General features: G+C 37.9%; 1 protein-coding gene across 1 annotated transcript in view; it reads left to right on the top strand.

Annotated features, from left to right (window-relative positions):
- Positions 1–21,170, top strand: part of LOC124545267 — a 61,236-nt gene that overhangs the window by 23,173 nt on the left and 16,893 nt on the right. The window contains exons 8-9 of the mRNA XM_047124148.1: positions 1,954–2,097; positions 17,715–17,884. Of these exons, the coding sequence (XP_046980104.1) occupies positions 1,954–2,097; positions 17,715–17,884 (314 nt within the window). The remainder of the gene's footprint in view (positions 1–1,953; positions 2,098–17,714; positions 17,885–21,170) is intronic.

The raw sequence follows: 21,170 nt of genomic DNA, 5'->3' as shown, positions 1-21,170 counted from the left end.
TATAATGTTTTTGTCAATCTAGTAGAATGCAGGCAGGTGTTATCGTGGAGTAGCATCACTTCACACAGTCTTTCTGATCATTGTTCATGGATTATGTCTGCTAGACGTTTCAGCTGTTGACAGTAAATGTTCACAATGATAGTTACACCTCAGAGGAGCAATTTGTAGTACACCACACCATCACCATTTCACTAGATGCATAGCATTATCGTTCGTGGATGTGCACAGTTCTGTATATGGGGAGTTGTGGCTTTGTTTAGGCTCAACCATTCCTTTCTTTTCCCTATGTCAGCATAAAGATATCATTTCTCATCACCAGTAAGGACGCCGGATAAGAATGTCGTTGTTGTTCGCAAGATGACAAGCAAGCAGAGATAGCCACCTGCAAATTTGTATTTTGGCTTAGAGCAAGTGGTACTCATACACCTGATTTTTGAGCTGTCCCTATTGCACAAAAATGTCTCACAATGATGGAATGATCACAGTTCATCACGTTTGCCAGTTTGCAAGTACACTGAGGTGGATCATTGTGGGTTAATGCATTTAAACAATCTTCATCATACCTCAAATGTCTTCCGGAATGTGGAGAGTCACTAATGTCAAAACAATTATCTTCAAAATAAGAAAACAATTTTCTTGCAGTGGTCTGCCCATTGGAATTATCCCCATACATGGTGCAAATGTTTCTGACTGCCTCCACTACTGTCACTTCTCAATTGAACTCGAACAGAAGAATATGTCAGAAATGTTCTGATTTCTCCACTTTGCTCTCCATTTTCTAGCATCCACAGCTCCGCTCACTATTTCCAAATGACAAAATGCAAATGTGTAAATTCAGATAGTAATAGCAAATACAGATAAAAAATGATAAATGTTAAATAAACCAATTCTGGTTGCTATACCAAAATACCAACATGCGAAATGAAAATGCTATGAACTTGTGCACCAACCTAACACCTAGGAACGTTTTTGGTCAGGTCTGTGTTGAGGGAATCTGTCCACATTCCCAGAGTGAACAATGATAGACCAACCAAAAGGATTTCCTACTGTGCTCTCTCAAGAAAAATTTAAAACAATTGGATACTTGATATTGAAATGGATCTTCAGGAAATAAGAGTTACAAATAAAATTCTGCAGGACAGAGTTGTATTCAGAACTTTAACTGACAAGCATCAGTTTAAAGCTAAACCAAGTTTTAAAGTGTTACATATAAAAGAACATGGACAGAATAACGTAAGAAAAGTCACAGTGAGGAAATGAAGAGATTTTTGGGTAAAGCGGAAGAATCAGTGAAATAAGTTCAATGGTGCTCCACTGCTGAGTGTAATGATTTTAAAAAATGTACAGATTATCAATGAAGATGTAGAAACCATTGATGAGCTTATGGATGTAGGGCAGTTGAAGACAACTGGCTGGGCAGGAAAAGAAGTAAGCAGAAGAATAAAAATGGCATGGACTGCTTTTGGCAAAGTAAGCAGAGTTTTCTATACTTCTGAAACAGGAATTTTATAATCAGTTTATGTTGGCAGTTGTGACTCATGAAAATGACACATGGACTTTAATGGAAAAATGTTTCAAAAACTGGTTAACTGTAAGAGGTTCAAGAAGAACAAACAGTTGCATTAGGTAATGGCCTGAAGTGGAAGATGTGATTATGATTGCAATAAATGGAGAGGCCATGCAACCGGGCAAATGGATGTTATGTAGACAAAGAAAGTTGCAAGTTAGATTTTGCGAGATAATAAAAAGCTAAGATGATGCTCTAAGGGAAGGTGAGTAAATAATATGTAAGAAAAGTTCAGGTGCGTGTAACTGACTGACTGTGTGTGTGTGTGTGTGTGTGTTTGTGTTTGTGTGTGTGTGTGTGTGTGTGTGTGTGTGTGTGTGTGTGTGTGTGTGTGTGTTTTGTCATGTCAATAAATATTCTAATTTGTTCTTTCCTTCTTCTCAAAGACAATGCAATATTGGTCAGCAGTGACGGGCTGGAAGAATTGAACTTTCTCTTGGAGCATGCTGGTCATAATTTGGGTCTTGATGATGCACATCATCACGTATCATCAACAGCTGAACAATGCAATGCAGAAGCAGTTCAAACAGGTACAAAAAACCTTGAGAATTTTACAGTAAGTTAAAATTTTGAGTTGATGTATACAGTGGCTCTGAAGTTGTTTCTATCAGTCCAGTTCTGGATTAAGATGATGAGTTGGTGAAAGGAAATGTGAATATTGTTCTGTTGTTGTTGTTTTATTGGTTTTGTGTAGTTAAGACTACATGAAGGAGCTTACGTCCTCTTTCTTTTCTTCTTTCATTATTTCCAGCAGTTTTTCATTCTTTCCTTATGTTTTCTCTTCTTCCTTTTGTCCATATTGCACCTTTCTTTTTCTTTGTTTTCAGTTTCTCTCAAAAAAAGTTCTTTTTGTTATTCTATTTTCACCTAACTCTTTTAGATGTGTACAGAATACAAATCTTCTGTTCCTAATTGTCTGATATTGGTTCATTTTTTCATAAACTTCTTTATTGCATCTTAATTTCCATTTCGGGTTCTCATATTTTGATCGCAATACTTTCCTGACTGTTTTTCTTCCCTTCTTTTCTCTTTCACCTTATTGTTTAGCTGTATTTAATTAAAGGCATTCTGAAGTTTAAAGGTATTCTGGTTTAGTACACTGTTGTGCTTGAGCTTTCCATTTATGGAAATAGGTTTCCTGTTATACAGGGTTTTTGTTAGTTGTTAGAAGCTACCTCCATTTTCCTTGTCCCTGCTAAGTTAGCTTCTTTGTCAGAATCATTTGGTTGTATTATTTCACCTGCATATTTAAATTCTGTAGTCTTTTTTATTCATCAGTAATCAATTTCCGTATATTTTGGTGCATCCTGCACATCTCTCATACACTCTTGTTTTTTTCAAAAGGTATACATAGGCCTGCTTTTTAAACTGTCTCTTGTAGGACATTTATTTGCACTACTGCATCGTCTATAGATTCAGCTAAGATGGCAGGATTGTCTGCAAAAGCCACAGTGAAAACTTAGATAATTTTCTTTCTCCTAGTTGTGATTCTTTAAATTCCTTCTCATGTCCTTTTCCTCGATTTCTCTTATTACCTTTTCTAGCACATAATTGAACAGCAGTGGGGACAATTCATCTTCTTATCTTACCCAAATTTTGATCTCAAAAACCTTGGAGGTTTCACCTAAAAACTTTAATTTTGGATCCTGTATGTGTTACTGTGTCATATACAATAGCCAATGGTGTATCGTCAGCTCCAAACTCTCTTAAGGTTTTGAATAATATTTTCTTGTCAGTTGGATCACATGCTTTTTTGAAATCTACAAATGCTTTCTTCAGTACCTGATTGTAAATTGTAGATTTAAAATTTATTCCACACAGTATCATCCTTTTCCAAACTCTCATTCATACTGTCCTAACTAGTGATCTAGTTGTCTTTCCAGTCTGTTTTGTAGCACTTTTGAAAGAATTTTGTAAGTTATTGGGGCCAATTTTATCTCCTCCTTTGTGGACTGTATGAATTAATGTTGTTGTTGTTATTATTATTATTGCCAATATTATGAAGAGGATAGTTGCTACTCACCATATAGAGGAGGTGCTGAGTCGCAGATACACACAACAAAAAGACTGTCAAACAAAATTAGACAAAAACCACACACACACACACACACACACACACACACTCCACTCAACTCACACACAACCACAGTCTCTGGCCTCGGCAGCCAGAGACTGTGGTCATTGTGTGTGTGTGTGTGTGTGTGTGTGTGTGTGTGTGTGTGTGTCTGTCAGTCTTTTTCTTGTGCCTATCTGTGACTCAGCACCTTCACTTAAGGATGAGTAGCAACTGCCCTTTTTATAATATTGCCATGATTCCATCCTGGACTTTCGATTGTTTTATTATTATTATTCTTATTATTATTATTATTAGTAGTAGTAGTAGTAGTAGTAGTAGTAGTATTATTTAAAGTAATGTAGAAAAATAGACTATCCACAGAAACATTACTGGAGTCGTAGAAGTCAGATATAGACACATCTGAGAGTACAGCAAAGGTACTACGTGAAAATAATATATAAAAATAGAATGTTGGAAGTACTTTTAAGAAATTGCAACCAACCTTGAAAAGTGAAGATGAGTACAGACTTTTTATGAATGTTGTGATTGTTATTTTTCTTCTCTACAATCCCTTTTTGAAATATTATAGTAGTGATTTGTGGATAATTGATTAATAAAAAAGATAATTAGGAAGTGATTAATGTGAGAGATGTTCCACTGCTCCTTTGTCTACAGTGCTATATTTGTTTCCCTACCCAATCTGTTTATAGAAGTTGTGGTTCAATAAGCATGCGTGTTAGGAATGAAGAATTGTTTTAGAGAAAAAAAATTGAAACATAATTTCCTTTTAGGGATATATGTTTTATATGTCTTTGCCCAATGATGACATGATTTGAGCAGAAATGTTTAATTATGAACTATGACTTCATCTTTGGGAACAAGAAAAAGTAGCTGAGTTAGGGGCTAGAGGTTGGGGGGGGGGGGGGTGGGGGGGTGGAGGTAGCAAATCATAATACAAGCCATGCAGTTTACGCTTTTGTGGATACATTTCCAAATGAATGTGTTGACACATTGCTCTTTAGAAACAGCACAGATGGCATCTCGGGATACATATGTATGTAAGCAACTGGTACCGCCATTTAATAAAATATAAAACTCACTTAAATTTCTCTAAAAACAGCTTTAAAGTTGAAAGCTACACCCAGCTGCTGTATACCATCAGCAACTGTGGCACTCAGTAGACTATCAGTTATCTTATCAACAACTTATCATTTAAAATATTAATTGCCTTTCCCGTTGATGCACCTATGGGCTCTATTACTTCACACACTTTTGGGCAGCAATCAGTGATATCCATTTTATGGACTCATTCATTAATTTCTACAGTAACGTCATCTGCCAGGCGTCCTGAGCAGTCCCCATCATAATTAGATGTTGCCCATGTTTAAATTCATCAAAATTATTGCTGTTGTCATTGGGAATTGCGTAACATAACTTACTGAAATGGCTACAAAGTTATGAATCGGAGTCATTTTTATTTCAGCATTGTCTAACAAATTGTGGCAAATTATGGTTAACACTAGCTTGTGTTAGTAATGAAATTTGTCTTCAGACTTGAGTTCTCATTGGACTGATAGATTTTGTGCACAAAGAGTGACTGTGTTTATACCCACATCTAATCTACATCTGTACTGCGCAAGCCACCTTATGGTACAGGGCTGAGGATACCTTTTGTACCACTATCAATTCCTCCTTTCCCTGTTCCAGTCGCAGGTGGTTAGCAGGAAGAATGATTACCTGTAAGCCTCCATGTGAGCTTGAATCTCTCTAATTTTATCTTTATGGTCATTTGCAAGATGTACATTGGAGGAAGCAATATATTTGTTGACTCTTCTAGGAATGTACCTTCTCAGAACTTCAACAGTAAACAATGCTGTGATGCAGAATGCCTCTCTTGCAGCATGTGCCACTGGGGTTGGTTGATCATTTCTGTGATGCTTTCATACTTACTAAATGAACTTGCAACAAAATGCACTGCTCTTCATTGGATCTTCTTTCTTTTCTGTATAAATCCTGTGTGGAATGGATCCCATGCTGATGAACAATACTTAAGTATCGGTCAAGTGAAGGTTTTGCAAGCTACCTCCTTCGTTGACAGGCTACATTTCCAGGGCATCTTCCAATTAATCTCTCTGGCTTCTGCCTTTCCTGTGATTAGTTTTATGTGGTCATTCCACTTAAAATTGCTCCTTACTCATACTTCCAGACATTTTATGGAAGTAGCTGCATCTAGTGATTGCTCTGCAGTTGTGTAATCCTCCAGTATGAGTCATTTTGTATATGTGTGTGCAATGCATTACATTTGTTTATGTGGAGGGTCAATTGCCACTCCCTGCACTAAGTGGTGATCCCCTATAGGTCTTCCTGCATTTTGTTGCAATTTTCTTACATTGTGACTTATCTGTATACAGCAATGTAATCTGCAAAAAGCCTTATAGAAATTCCATTGTTGTCCACTATGTCATTTACATATGTTGCGATAGGTAATATAGGAGATACAATCCCTTGCAATATTCTCCAAATTATTTTTACATTTGGACGCTTTTTTCTGTTGAGAATGACATGCTGTGTTCTGTTTGCTAGAAATTCTTGTGTTTTATTCATTAGGCAGCAGTGCAGAACTGTATAGAATGCCTTACAGAAGTCAAGGAACACCGCATCTACTTTGCCACCCATATCCTACCAACTTCTGGGTCTCATGGACAAACAGAGCAATCTGTAATTCACATGATAGTTGCTTTCGGAACCCATCTTGATTCCTAAAGAGGAGATTTTTCAGACTCCAAAAATGTCGTACTATGCAAGCATAAAACATGTTCCAAAAATGCACGACAGATTTCTATCAGAGATAGAGGCCTGTAGTTTTGTGTGTCTGTTGGAGGGCATTTTTGAAAATGGGAATGACCTCTTCTTTTTTCCAATCAACAGCAAAAGTTTGCTCCACGAGAAACATACGGTTTACTGCTTCTAGAAGAGGGGCAAGTTCTTTTGTATACTCTATGTAGAATCATATTGGTATCCTGTCAGGTCTAGTGGCTCTCCCTTTGTTGAACTATTTCAGATGGAACAGTCAGCAGTCATTTATTTCAATGTCAGCCATTTTGTCATTCATGCGATTATTTAAAGGTTGTGTTTCCTTGGTCTTTATTTCCCTAATGATGGTATTAGGGCTAGGCTGTTGAAACAGTCCAGTAGTCAATCCCTAGCTTCCGTATCTTTCTAGGTTTCTTGCTTTTCTTACTTTTTCTCCTGCCTGCCATTCAATACTAATGTTGCAAGGATACTGCTATTCAGCACCCTTGAACCATGACACAGCTTCTCCCCTTGTGGACTTCGACCCATTGTGAAAGATGCTGAGAGAGACGTTTCTAGTTTCAGTGGAATAACACACTCATCGAAGTTGAACTTAATGTATTTTCTATAATAAATAACTCTAATTTTTCTTAATGATCAACTACAGATGCATTACATTCCAGCTAGATGTTGTTAAATGTCTGTATCGCAAGAAACTCAGAACAATAGTACAATAAAATCTGAACATTCCATGATGGTTTCTTCGGCATTATGAAGGTCACCTGTGCTCATTGTCTTTTCCTCATGGCCCCATGGAGGAAACAACTCCACCCAACTGGTAGAAACACCAGTCTGCGGCCCGCATCGCAGATAGCAAAGGATTGGTACATTTCAGATCTGCACAAGCCATCAAAAACCTCCTGAAAGAGGGGTGCTTTCTACTTGTTAACCACCTTAACACATGAACATCTTTCATCAGCCAGTGGATATCAGGGATGTGGAACATCTCATTCTATCAATGACATGTTACACCTCACTGCACGACAACCTACCTCTGTGAAACAGTTCAGTAAAAAGCTGTTTATGTGTGGTATCCTCCATTTCAGTGCTGTTACATCCACAGAGTGCTTTCAGCATAAGACCGTAAATTCTTAGGATTTTCCGTCAAATTTGTGGACAGAATTTTATTTTCGACTTCTTGAATTCTTCACACAAAGCTCTCCTTATGCTAATTTTGGCTTCGTTTAGTTTTTGTCTGTGAGGCTTTGGGTATGTTTAAATTTGCAGCGAAGCTCCCTTTACTTTTGTAATACCTTTCTAACATGGATATCAAACCATTGCGGGTCTTAATGTTCCTTGTCATTCTTGTGAAGCAGAAGGATCTTCGTACCTTTCTTTGTATTCCTATTTACAATCTTTTGATCACTGATTTCCTGTTCTACACGAACAGGGCCAAAAAGTTCAGGTCTGTTTTGTCACCAGCAGCTCAAAGGTACTACCATCACAAATCAGTCCTCTGATTAACTGCTCAAGGTCATTTTCAGATAATGACTTTAAAACAATTTTCACATGATTCCCTGTCCCAAATATCCACCCGAATCACTTGAGTCTCCCAGTCTGTTGTTGATAAGCTCAAATCTCCATGTTTGCCCCATCTTTAACGCATGTCACCACCCAAGTTATTTCGCATTTGGAATCTGTATTGAGATGAAATGAATTCATTTCAGTATTAATCTAATCTGTACTAATCTCACTAGATGATGTCATATTTTTATGGCTATAAACACACCTCCACCACTAACCTTCAACCCATCTTTGTGATATACACTCCAGTTGGAATTTCATTGCTATTGACACCTGGTTCCAGACAGTATTCTGATCCTAGTACTGTATGGGAACTGTTAACTGCTTATAAGCAAGCATAGTTCCGGAGCATTTCCATAGATGCCCCTGCACTTAACTAATACTGAATCAACATCTTATTTCTCTGAACTGTTATGACAAATGATTACCCTGTCTGGAATCAGAGCACATCTTATTAATCCTATTGAGGGATTTCTCTATCCTAAAAAACTCACAGGTGCATACCACAGGTACTTCACTGTCACAGTAGCCACTCCTCTGTATAGTGTACACTTGACCTATTAAGGAGGCCCCACAATTATACACCAGATAGCAAAGATTGAGAAATCTACATTCAAGATCTTCGTGGAATCATCTGAGCCTCTGGCTTAAGCCTTCCCAATAGGCCCCAAACCAGGGGAACACGATCAGTTCTGGGAATGATGCAGCAAAGTAATAGCTCTCCTTCCACCCCAAAAGTGAGGGTAACTGTCTTCACCAAATATGAATTGATAATGGCTCTGAACCCGGGCAGCAGGTGTCATTTGTATCTGTGAGAGCTGTTATTTGCACCTAGTGCACTCAACTGCTGCCAGGAAAGCCTTCTCTGCAACTCAGATGAGATCTCCTGGCACTTAAACAGAAAGGACACTGGCCTTGTTTCCCAACCTGCCCACTCTTTCCCTGAGGTGTTCCATCACTCACTTACCATTGAAGCTCCCAGTGACAAACCATCCCACCCTCTGCTCTTGTCCAGACCTCTCAGGAAGATCAGCGACAGTTCCATCAGGCAAAGCGTCCCCTGCTAGCTCATGTGTACTTCCAGCTGTAGGCAATACTCAAGCCTGTTTTAACACATAATGGGACAGCTGTGTAGCCAGTACCAACTTTCGCCATCTGCCCAGAGATTCACAACCCCACCACCATTCGCCAGTCACAGAAGAAGGTGCAGCGCTATCAGGGGACTACCGTATTTACTCGAATCTAAGCCGCACCTGAAAAATGAGACTCGAAATCGAGGAAAAAACTTTTCCCGAATCTAAGCCGCACCTGAAATTTGAGACTCGAAATTCAAGGGGAGAGAAAAGTTTAGGCCGCACCTCCAAATTGAAACAAAGTTGGTCCATTGTAATATGAGACACAATTTAGGTCAAATGAATGATGATATAGCTACAGTAGTTTGGTTCGAGTCATAAACTTAGCAGTTAAGCTTTACCAGGTAGCCATTGCTATGTGTCAGGCGCTCCATCCTTATTTATACGGGTATCCTTCCTTTTTCACGTGCTTCATCTGGTTTGAATTGATTGCTTATTTTTCTTTGATCTGATAAGTGCTGTTCTCTTTGTTATAGGTGTTTACGTCACTCTAAGCTGAAAATTGTACTGTGTCATGCATTGTTTGTCGCATTCTGATAATGAGTGTTTACGGCCTGTCGCCACTCGTGGCATGGCTTGCTTTTGTGCACGCTACCGCCGCTTACAACTTGAGAGAGAGAGAGAGAGAGAGAGAGAGAGAGAGGCATCGTCTCATTAGCTACAATGGCAAGAGACTGCTATTTGTTGTTACTTACACTGCTGCTTTCTTTGATAATGATCAACAAGAATCAAATAATAGACTGTGTATGATAGATGATGTTCTGAATGAGAGTTTAGCGAAAAATTTTCTCCGTTTGAAAATCTTTGCAGACGCCTCTTTAGTACATTACATTCTGCACAGAAATTAGTCATCTTAGATTTAAAAATCTAGTCAATTGCCGTGCTTAATTTCCTGTGTTTACTGTTGTCTCACTCTAGTTTCGTAGTTTATTAGGCAGACAGGATTTAAATGAGATAGCAGCAAACACGAAAGAATACATGGCAAAATGTTTATATTCGTATTATTCTTATGGTGAAGAGAATACTGCATGTGATTCACAATTCGTAAAAGTTCCTATTAGCAACCATCTCTTCTCACAGGTAGGAAAAATTCAGAATATAGAGTTGGCCATATTGACAAACATCCCAAACAGTCTTGCCATTCAGATTTTCGTAATACATTGAAATGCTGCTACATTCGAAGATGAACAATATGGAATTAGTATTTACTTCATTGAATAATGTATGAAAATGCAGTGATCGAACCTCGGGGCGGAGAAAAAAGCTCATCTTCCACTTTTTTTTTTACCGCGGATGGTGTAACACCATCCCAAGAAGTGGAACTCACTCAATACAGATGATCAAAAAGTACACAAGCTGCCTCTTATAATAAAATCTCTACTGTCTCTCATTTCATATGTAGAATATGTTGGTGTAAGAGGTATAGGGAGAGTTCATATTTTAAGAGCAGTATTTCAAATGCTGGATGACTACTTTTTAGTAAGGATTTGAATTTGTGTGCTTAGTTTTATGCACTGATATCACCCAAACACCCCTTTTGCGTAGCAGTTTCTTTGAAATTTATTTTTTCTGCTGACTGGACGCAATACATATCCCAAACTATCAAATGGGGTACCTTCCTTCATGGTGATCTTTTTCCATTTTCCAATCTGTATTTGTGCTGTGAAAGAGGTGATTGAGAGTACCCGTGTTGAAAACCACATACCTTACAAATACAGCTTCAGAAATCTAGAAATTTTTACACTCAGTTCCTAGCACATTTACTTCTCAGTTGAATATGGTATCAGCTATAAAAATCAATTTCAGATGAACTAGAATATACAATACCAAAAAAATAAGAGTGTACTTTCTTGTCTGGAGTCTGAGTGACACTCTGTATCCTGTTGCAGAGTTTTTTAACAAACTGTCCAAAATAGTAAGGAAATAATGTGGAATCCTTCACAGATTAGCAAAAAATTTAAAATGTACCTTAGTTGTATGAGGGTTGACTGAAAAGTAATGCCTCCACCTTCATAACTCTTCAGCAGTTGGCAGCATTGGTATGCGACAGGTACTGGCTTGTCCTGTAGTCCCTTCTCTACAGCTCCAGTGGCGCAAAGCTTTAGCATTGAACGGTTGTGTTGTTACAGTGTAATGTATGGAACCCTGCATAGACGGTCGGTCAATGCGATTTAAGCAATGTGCAGTCGTTGAAATCTTGACAGCAGAAGGTGTCACCCCAAAGGAGATTCATCACAGAATGAAAGCAGCTTATGGTGATTGTATTGATGTGAGTACTGTGTGTCGGTAGGTGAGTAAGTTTAAAGATGTTGATGCGGGAACATCTGTCCTGCTTGACAAGCAAAGAGTTGGACAGCCTGTGACAGCAACCACTGAGTTTCACAAGCAAAATGTTGACAGATTAATTCAAGACTATCGTCGTATCACTCAGAGAGAAATTGCAAGCACAATCGGCATTTCACAAGAATGTGTGGGTCACACTATTGCTTTGCTCGGCAAATCACATACTTCACGTACCACCACAGCAAAACTTCAGAGACTGGATCTCACCACCATATGGCATCCTCCATACAGTCCAGATTTAGCACCATCTGACTTCCATCTGTTCCCAGTAATGAAAGACTATCTGTGGGTACATCATTATGCTTCTGATGAAGTCATTGAGAGAACTATGAGACTGGTTGCGGAAACAGTGTTGACTTCTTCCGTGACGGCTTCATAAAACTTGTTCATCGTTGGCAGAAATGTATCCAATTGGTTGGTGATTATGTGGGCAAGTGAATATTGGTAATTAAAGATCACATTCTAAGTATTATTTCTGCATTTGATTTATTAAAATATTCTCATCCAAACCCCATTAATAAAGGTGGAGGCATTACTTTTCATTCAACCCTCATACATTAATAGCTAACCATGATATACGGCTAACATCTCGACCATAAAACATTCTGGATCCTCTGACAACCCTACCACAACAAAGGTCAAAAATTAATTGATTGTAGTGTTGCTCACACTGCTAAATATTGCATTTTCGGGCAACAACAAATTTATATTATGTGGCAGGTGTCATTATAGCACAGTTAATAAAGTCATTTCTTGAAATAATGGATAAACTAGGCACTCATCTTTTCGTGTTTCTCACGCTGGTCTCGTTGTGAACTCGTGGCTCAATTGTCGAAAATGTAGGTAGTGATGATTCCAAGCACGGATGCAAAGAGGCCTGGGTGTTGTTCTGCGATATTCAAAAGTTTTATAGGTGTGTTTCATAAACCATTCTTGAAGATTAAACTTTTGCAAGTTAGCACAATGGTGGTGTAAAAAAGTAATCAGCACTCCGAATTTAAGTTACACTTCCTTTTTATTACTTTTGTTGCAACATCACTTCACAATATAAAACATAATTGAAAATATCTTCCTCACTGATAAAGTTCACATTTCATAAACTGACTACAATTTGAGTCTTTTCAACATGATGACCGAGACTTGATTCTCTAATAACCGCTTACGCGCCCATAAATCAGAGTTACAAGTACGTCGAAGATCATAGTGACAAAGAATAATATCACTGCAAAAAAAAGAATAATATCATTGCAATATAAACATATCAATGTATCAAAGTACCTTTACATTAATGAAATCAAATCTGAATGTTGTCACAGAAATATGTTAACTATTTTACAGAAACACAGTAGAATAATGCTGGTATCGAGATGTTGAGGTGAGGTTCCGTAATGGTTACGTAATTCAAGTACCATTACAATCCCAAGATTGATCTGCTGCTTGAACTTTGAATACAAGTAATCAGCAAGGATGGCCCAAGACTTATTTTCTGACAATAATCTTGCCTGCGACTGTGGAGGAGCAGACACAGGTCCAAGGCAATGTCATAAAATAGGAAACCTGTCCTTAAAGGCAAAAGAATCAGCAATGAACATGGCATGAGGACGCAGAAAGTACACAGAACTCCCATGATAAATAATTAAAAATTATTTCCATTTATTAGTGAGCCCACCATTATTTATAGGGATAAACGGTGGCCATATCCCTTGGCCCAATATTATGCAGTCAACTTCTCTCACATACGTGTCATTCACTCAGCCAACAATGCACCGGACTGTTCAGGCTCTGTAAGGGGCACACAAATACTCGCTTCATACATTTATCTACAGCCCACCTGTACATCTGTAGTCTGCAAACCATTTTAGTGCATGGCAGAGAGTAATCCCATTGTATGACTTATTTGGGTGTCTTCCCATCCCATTCACTTAGAGTGTGGCAAAAATTATTGTTCAAATGCCTCTGTGTTTGTGCAATTATTAGTCTAATCTTGTCCTCACAAACCCTAGCAATAATTAGGGGGTTGTAGTGTATTCCTAGAACCATCATTGTTCTTGAAACTTTGAAACTAGACTTTCTCTGAATAGTTTACTTCTATCTTCAAGAGCCTTCCAGTTCTATGACGCTCTCCCACAGGCCACACAAACCTGTGACAATTCATGCTACCCTTCTCTGTATAGGTGGATGTGTTCAATGTCCACTGTTTAGTCCTATTTGGTACAGGTCCCACTCGCCTGAGCAGTATTCCAGAATGGGTCACACAAGTGATTGTTAGCTGTCGCCTTTGTAGACTGATTGCATTTTCCCAGTATTCTAGCAATAAATAAAAGTCTGCCACCTGCTTTATCCATGACTGAGCCTACCCAGGTATTTGTAGTAGTTGGCCAATTCCAATGAGAACTCATTTTACATTTCTGTACACATTTATACCAAGTTGCCAATCTTTGCACCACTTTGAAATCTTATCGAGAATGACTGAATATTTATGTAGCTTCTTTCAGACAGTACTTCACTACAGGTGAATACATCATCTGCAGAAGTCTGATATTACTATTAACATTGTCTACAATGTCATTAATGTACATCATGAACAGCCAATGTCCCAATACACTCCTGGGACATACTTAAAGCCACTTCTACATGTAACAATGATCCCCCATCTGAGATAACATGCTATGTTCCCTCTATTAAAAAACCTCAATCCAGTCACAAATTTTGCTTGTAACTCACATAATCATCCTGTTGACAATAAGTATAGATGTGGTACTTTGCCAAATCCTTTTTGGAATTAAAGAAATACTGCATCTACCTGACTGCCTTGATCCAAAGCTTTCAGTATGTCATGCGAGAAAAGTGCAAGTTGGGTTTCTCGTGACCAGTGATTTCAGAATCCTTGCTGGTTGGCATGGAGGAGGTGTTTCTGTTTGAAATACCTCATTACGTGTGAGCACTGAATATGTTGTAAGATTCTGCAACAAATGCTAGTCAAGGGTTTGAACAGTAGTGTTGTGAATTACTTCTACCTCTCTTCTAATGAATGGGTGTCATCTGTGCTTTCTTTCAGATCTATGATAGATTATAGTTAGGAGAGGGGCTAAGTCAACTGCAAATTCAGTGTAGAATCTGATAGGGATTCCATCAGGTGCTGAAGCTTTGTTCAGATTTAACAATTTCAGCTGTTTCTCAACACCATTGACAGTAAAACTTATTTCACTCATCTCTTCAGTCATACAAAGATTAAATTGTGGCAGTTCTAATGGGATTTCTATCTTAAAACTACATATGGAAACAGTGTTAAGAATTTCATCTTTCACTTTGGCGCCCTCACTTTCAGTTCCTGTCTCATTTGCAAGCCACTGGAAACTAGCTTAGGGGCCACTAACAGCCATTACATATGACCACATTTTGTTTGGGTTTTTGAAAGATCATGTGACAGTATTCTGCTACGGTAGTCATTGAAGACTTAACACTTTGCTATCTTTACAGCCACATGTATTTCATTCAGCACCCCCCCCCCCCCCCCCCCTTCCCCACACACACCTGTCTTGCACTGAAAGTTTCAAGTTTCTCATTGAAATATGTACGCCACTGCCTTTTTTTTTATCTGGTTTACTGAATATGTTTATCTTTCTACTTGTGTTGTTTGTACTTTGGTAATAATTGTAGGCACAACCATGTCATGGTCACTGACACTAGTTTCAGTGTGAAAATTGTCAAAGAAGCTGGGTCTATTTGTTATACATATCAAAAGTAGCTGCTGATGAATACATCTGTTAGTCACACTAGTGCACAGAGGAAGAACATTCTGTACTGTAAAAACAAAGTTAGATTTCAGCTTGCATATTACTATAACAACATTCCTACAACACTAGTAACTCCTAGAAATTCTTAGCTTCATGTGAATATTTCAGAGTGTCCACTCTTAGCTTTTCAGAGTCTCTAGATCTGAATCTGCATGAAGTATTCGTTGTCTTTGTACCAGAGCTGCACTCGGGTGGAAAATATCTGTCATCTTATGTCATTTCAGAGTTCAAAGATCTTGCTGCATCTCACATTAGAAACAATTAACGGAAAAAAACCTTAGAACTCTTATTTCGTTTCCAAGCATACATTCTACACTCACTTCTGGGTAAAAATGAAACAGAATGAAAAACTTTAACAGTAGTTGTTACACACGTCATGGCAAAGTATGACCTAACAAAGGTAATGGAAATCACAGTATTAAAGACACATAATGTGTGTCCATAGGAAAATGGTCTGTATTGAAAAATTGTTATCACGATCTATCCCTTGGCAAAAAATTCAAGATTAGTCCCCCATTCAGATCTCAGGAAGAGACTGGCAGGGGGAAGCTGTGTATGAGAAAAATCTGTGAGAAATCTGAATGTGGTAGGGAAGCTAGAAAATCTGAAAAGATAAATGCAAAGCCTCAGTCTAGATATAGTAGGAGTCAGTGAAGTAAAATGGAAAGAAGATAAAGATTTGTGAGCAAACACACATAAGTTAATCCCAACAGCAGCAGAAAATGGTGTAATGTGAGCAAAATGATTTAATTTATTGATAAATTAAGGCTTACTATCATGTATAGATATGGGTGTAGAGGCAGCTATAAGCTAATGGGGTACAACACTGCTATATTTTTTTACCATGTAATATTTTGTTATATGAAACATAATGTACAAATAGCTATAATTCTTCTGACGACATCGATTGCATGTTAATGCTGATAAATTAAGGCTTACTGTTATGTGTAGATATGGGTGTAGAGGCAGTTATAAGCTAATAGGGTACAACATTGCTATGTTTTTACCATGTAATATTTTGTTATGTAAAACATAATGTACAAACAGCTGTAATTCTTCTGACGATATCGATTGCATGTTAATGATGAAAGATGGATTTAAAAAAATAAAAAAAGTAAAGGTCCATTATGAAAAGTAGGATTATAAGGTGTACTCAGCAACAGATATGTACTCAGATCATGTTTTAGTAAAGATGAAGAGTTGACTGAAGTTTAAGAGAATTGCCAAGAAGAATAAATATGGAAAAAAGTGGAATACTGAAATTTTGAGAAATGGTGACTGCTTGAAGTTCCCTGGAGTTGTAGATACTGCAGTGATGAATGTCACCATGGGAAGTGCTGTTGAAGAGGAATGGACATCTCGAAGAAAAAAAAAAAGGCAATCACCGAAGTTGGACAGACAAATAGAGGTGTAAGGTAGGTAACTTACAGAACTTTGGATAATAGAAGAAATACTTCAATTGAAGTTAGACAAAAGAAGAAAGTACAAAAATGCTCTTGAAAATCAGGAATACAGCAATACAACTTACCGAAGAATGAAATAAATATGAAGTAAAGGGAAGCTAAGTTGAAATGGCTGCAGGAAACGTGCGAAGAAATAAAAAAAGAAATGGTTGCCAGGAGGACTGTTTCAGCATATAGAAAAGTCAAAACAGTCTTCAATGGAACTAAAAGTAAAGGTAACAACATTAAGAGTGCGAGAGGAATTTCACTGTTAAACATAGAGGATAGAATGGATAGGTGGAAAGGGTACATTGGGTTTTCGCATGAGGGAGAGGCACTGTCTGCTGATATGAATGTAGAAGAAAAGGGTATCAGATTGGAAGACAATGGGGATTCACTATTAGTCAGAGTTTAACAGACCTTTGGAAGAATTACTGGTGAATAAGGCAGAAGGCATAGACAACATTCCTTTGGAATTTCTGAAATTACTGCATGTAGTGGAAAACAAATGATTTTTCAGTTTAGTGTGTAGAATCCGTGAGACTGGAACATATAATCAAGCTTTCTGAAGATTATGATCCGCAGAATCCTGAAGATACCATAGATAAATAAATGCGAGAAGTATTGTGCAAGCTTAACAGCTCATTCATCAAAGCTATTGGCAAGAATAATGTATATTACAGTGGAGAAGAAGATTTAGAATATCATGCTAGATGATGGCCAGAGTGGCTTTAGGATAGGTAAAGACATCAGAATGGCAGTGCTGATGTATTTAATAATTGAGACAAGACTTAAGAAGAATCAAGATACTGTCATAAGGTTTGTCAACCCAGACTCATTATAAGATTATAGTGTAGTTTCATAATTGAAGTAGGGGAAAAAAACCATCCTTCCAGAAAGTGCTAAGCATGAACATAAATGCTAACCAGTTTTTGCAGTCATTGTCCAGTTTGTGTTCCATAATTCCATGGTTCTTTATTGTTTTTGTTCTCATTTCAGGTATGAATGTCATTGCTGGTGCAATTAGTGACAACACTGTTAGTTGTACCTGCTGCAGATCTAGTAAGGATAACTCAAATGAAAATGAAAATCATTCAACACCAGACGTCAGTCACAAAGGATCCTGTTGTGTAATGTTATGTTTAAAAACATTTCATGAGTTTCAAAAGGTAAATATACAGTTACTCAAAATAAAAGCTATCACCTCTGTTTTATTTAAATTCACAATATGAAGGAGAATCACAAGAGATATTAAACTGCTTTTGTAGACAACAATAACTTTTGTGTATCAATAGTGCTAGTCTTCTTGTGTGATGTTAAACACGGGAATTGCTTTACTCAATTTAACAATGAAAAAAGCTCAGAATGAAAATCTACATCAATAAGAGCATTTTGCCATGAATTTTGATATAATAATTACATTTCCAAACACTTACTCATGCCTTATCGTGAAATGTTGCCCTTCAGCATGCAATGTGTGTGTTTCCTGTGTTAACTAAAGTCCTTCACATTGGTCAGTTGCAAGAGTTTGATTGTAGAGTTGTGATGTAGTGGTTAATGAATCACACTATTTCGTCACTTTATTTATAAAACTGATATTTATGACCCATGACACTGAACTAGAAGTGTACATACGTACTCACACACTAAGCAAAACAAGAAACCACATTTATTGTCAGGACACTGACTGGTCTGTTCATGTTGACATACACACTGCATCTCTTAGTTTCTAGTCCTTTACAAAGCTTTTGTGCAGAAATATGCTGTGTCATGGAGACTCCATGATCAGTCTTCAGCATGACAGATTATGTGTTCACTATCAGTATCACAGAAGTGTCACAATACCATGCCGTACAAGATGATCAGTGAATAGACATACCACTGTTCTAGTGGAAGGAATGATGTGAATTGTCGATTTTTCATTAAAACTTTGGCAGAGAGTTATCGATGGAGAGATGTCACAAACATTTATGGTTCAAGGAGAGCTGCCTTTTCACTTTGTTACATTAGACATTGCTTTATCCCATATTGGTACTGCAAGCAGCCGTAATCAGGAGGAAACTATGACCATTATATTTCTCAAGAATAAGCAGCTTTACACTATTGTTTAATGACGATAGCACTCTGGGTGAAGTATTCCAAAGATGAAAATAGTCCCCCATTCAGATCTCCAGACAGGACTACATATGGAGATTTCATCAGAAAAACAAACATGGCACTCTGCATGTTGGAGGGTGAAATGTGAGAACCCTTAAGGGAACAGGTAGGTTAGACAATTTAAAAGGGAACTGGGTAATTTGAAGTTAGATATAGTCAGAATTAGTGGAATGAGTTGATGAGAAAAATAGAGTTTTTAGTTAAGTGAGTACATCTACATACATACTACACGGCTACTGCATGGTATGTGGTGAGGGTACCTCATACTGCTACTCATCATTTCCTTTCCACTTGCAGTTGCGGGCCTTACGTGAAATATACATTGGCAGCAGTTCTCCAAATTTTCTGAGTTGTGTTCCTTGGAAAGAGTGTAGTCTTCCCTCCAGGGATTCCCATTTGAATTGTTGAAGCATCTCCACAATACTTGTGTGTTGTTCAAACTTACCAGTAACAAATCTAGCATCCTGCTTCTGAGTTGCTCCGATGCCTTCTTTCAATCCCAGATGGTGGAGATTACACGCAATCTAGCAGTATTCAAGAATGCAGCACAATAGTGCTCAGTAGAAGGTCAACTTTTGTAGATGAGTTACACTTTCCTGACATTCTTCCACCAAATGAAAGTCAACTATTCACCTTCCCTATGCAGCCCTTACATGCTCATTCCATTTCATATCAGTTTGCAGTGTTATGCCTAGATATTGAAACAATGTGACCATGCCAAGCAGTACACTCCTGATGTTGAATCTGAACATTCCGGGATTGTTTTTCCTGCTCATCTGCATTAACTGACATTTTTCTACGTTTAGAGCTAGCTGTTATTAATCACACCAACTAGAAATTTTGGCTAAGGCATCTTGTATCCTTCTACAGTCACTTGACGCCTTCCTGTACACCACGGCATCATCAGCAAACAGCAACAGATTGCTGCTTACCCTGTTCATTAGGTCATTTCTGTATATAGACAACAATAGTGGGCCTGTCACACTTCGCTAGGGTACTCTTTACGATAACCTTGTCTCAGATTAATACTTGCCATTGAGGACAACATACCGGGTTTCATTATGTAAGTAGTCTTCTTCGAGACTCTGGCATATCTGAGAACCCATTTCTTATGCTCGTACCTTTGATAACTGCCTGCAGTGGGGCAGGATATTGTGTGAGAAAAGGGCAAGCTGTGTTTCACACGAGCGATGCTTTCTAAAACTGTGCTGACTTGTGGACAAAAGCTTTCCCACCTTAGGGGAATTTATTATATTGGAACTCAGATTATTTCAAGAATTCTACAGCAAACTGATATTAAGGATAGTGATCTGTAATTTTATTATGGGTCTGTTCTTTTGCCCTTTTTATACACAGGAGTCACGTGCACTTTTTTCCAGTTTCTTGGTCCGTCGAGTGGGGCTAGAGATGCAAGATAAATGCAAGCTAAGAAGGGGCCAGTGCCGTAGAGTACTCTCATGAAACCTAACTTGGATTCTGCCCAGACCTGGTGACTTATTTGTTTTCAACTCTTTCAGTTGTTTCTCTACACCTATTACTATGCACTCCTTACAGAAGTCTGTGCAGTAGTCAAACAAAGGTATGTTTGTATGACTCTTATGTGTGAACGATTTCTTAAATGCAAAATTTAAAACTTCAGCTTTCCATTTGCTATCTACTCTTGCCACATCAGACAGGTCAACTACACCAGCTTAGTGATTTAACATAGGACCAGAATTATCTCAGATTCTTGCCAAGATATTTTGCTAAGGTATGACGGTAATGTTGTTGTATGCTTTGCGCATCGATACTTTTTACAGACTCGTGAGCCTCTATTAACTATTGCTAGTCATCATTCACACCTTCTCTTTTGAACCAAGATTGCAACAGCCTTTGCTTCCACATTGTTTTTCTGAATGTACTTCTTAAATCACAGTGGGTTTTTCCGTTCTTAATCCATGTAGTCAACTCATAGTTCCGTAGAACAAACACATTTACAGTTCATTTAAACTTTGCCCATAATTTTTCTATGTCCATCACACTGGAACTAAATGATGCTAATTCATTGTCCAAGTAAGATTCTTACAACATTGTATATGCTCTTTCCAGCAGAAATACTTTCCTACCCTTCTTGATTGGTTTATTAACTTTAGTAATCATCGTTTCTATGAAATCCTCGTGAAGGTTTACCCCTCTCTCTTTACTTACACCATCAGTAAGGTCAGGCCCATTTGTATTTACAAGCTCTAAAATATTTTCATTGCATGTGTGCTGTCAAACTAGCTGCTCAAGACAGTTCTTGAAAAATATTTTTGAAAG

Source organism: Schistocerca americana, chromosome 8 (assembly GCF_021461395.2).
Source record: "Schistocerca americana isolate TAMUIC-IGC-003095 chromosome 8, iqSchAmer2.1, whole genome shotgun sequence".
Lineage (NCBI taxonomy): Eukaryota > Metazoa > Arthropoda > Insecta > Orthoptera > Acrididae > Schistocerca > Schistocerca americana.
The sequence above is the reverse complement of the archived record's forward strand: the minus strand, read 5'-3'. Positions and strand labels throughout refer to the sequence as shown.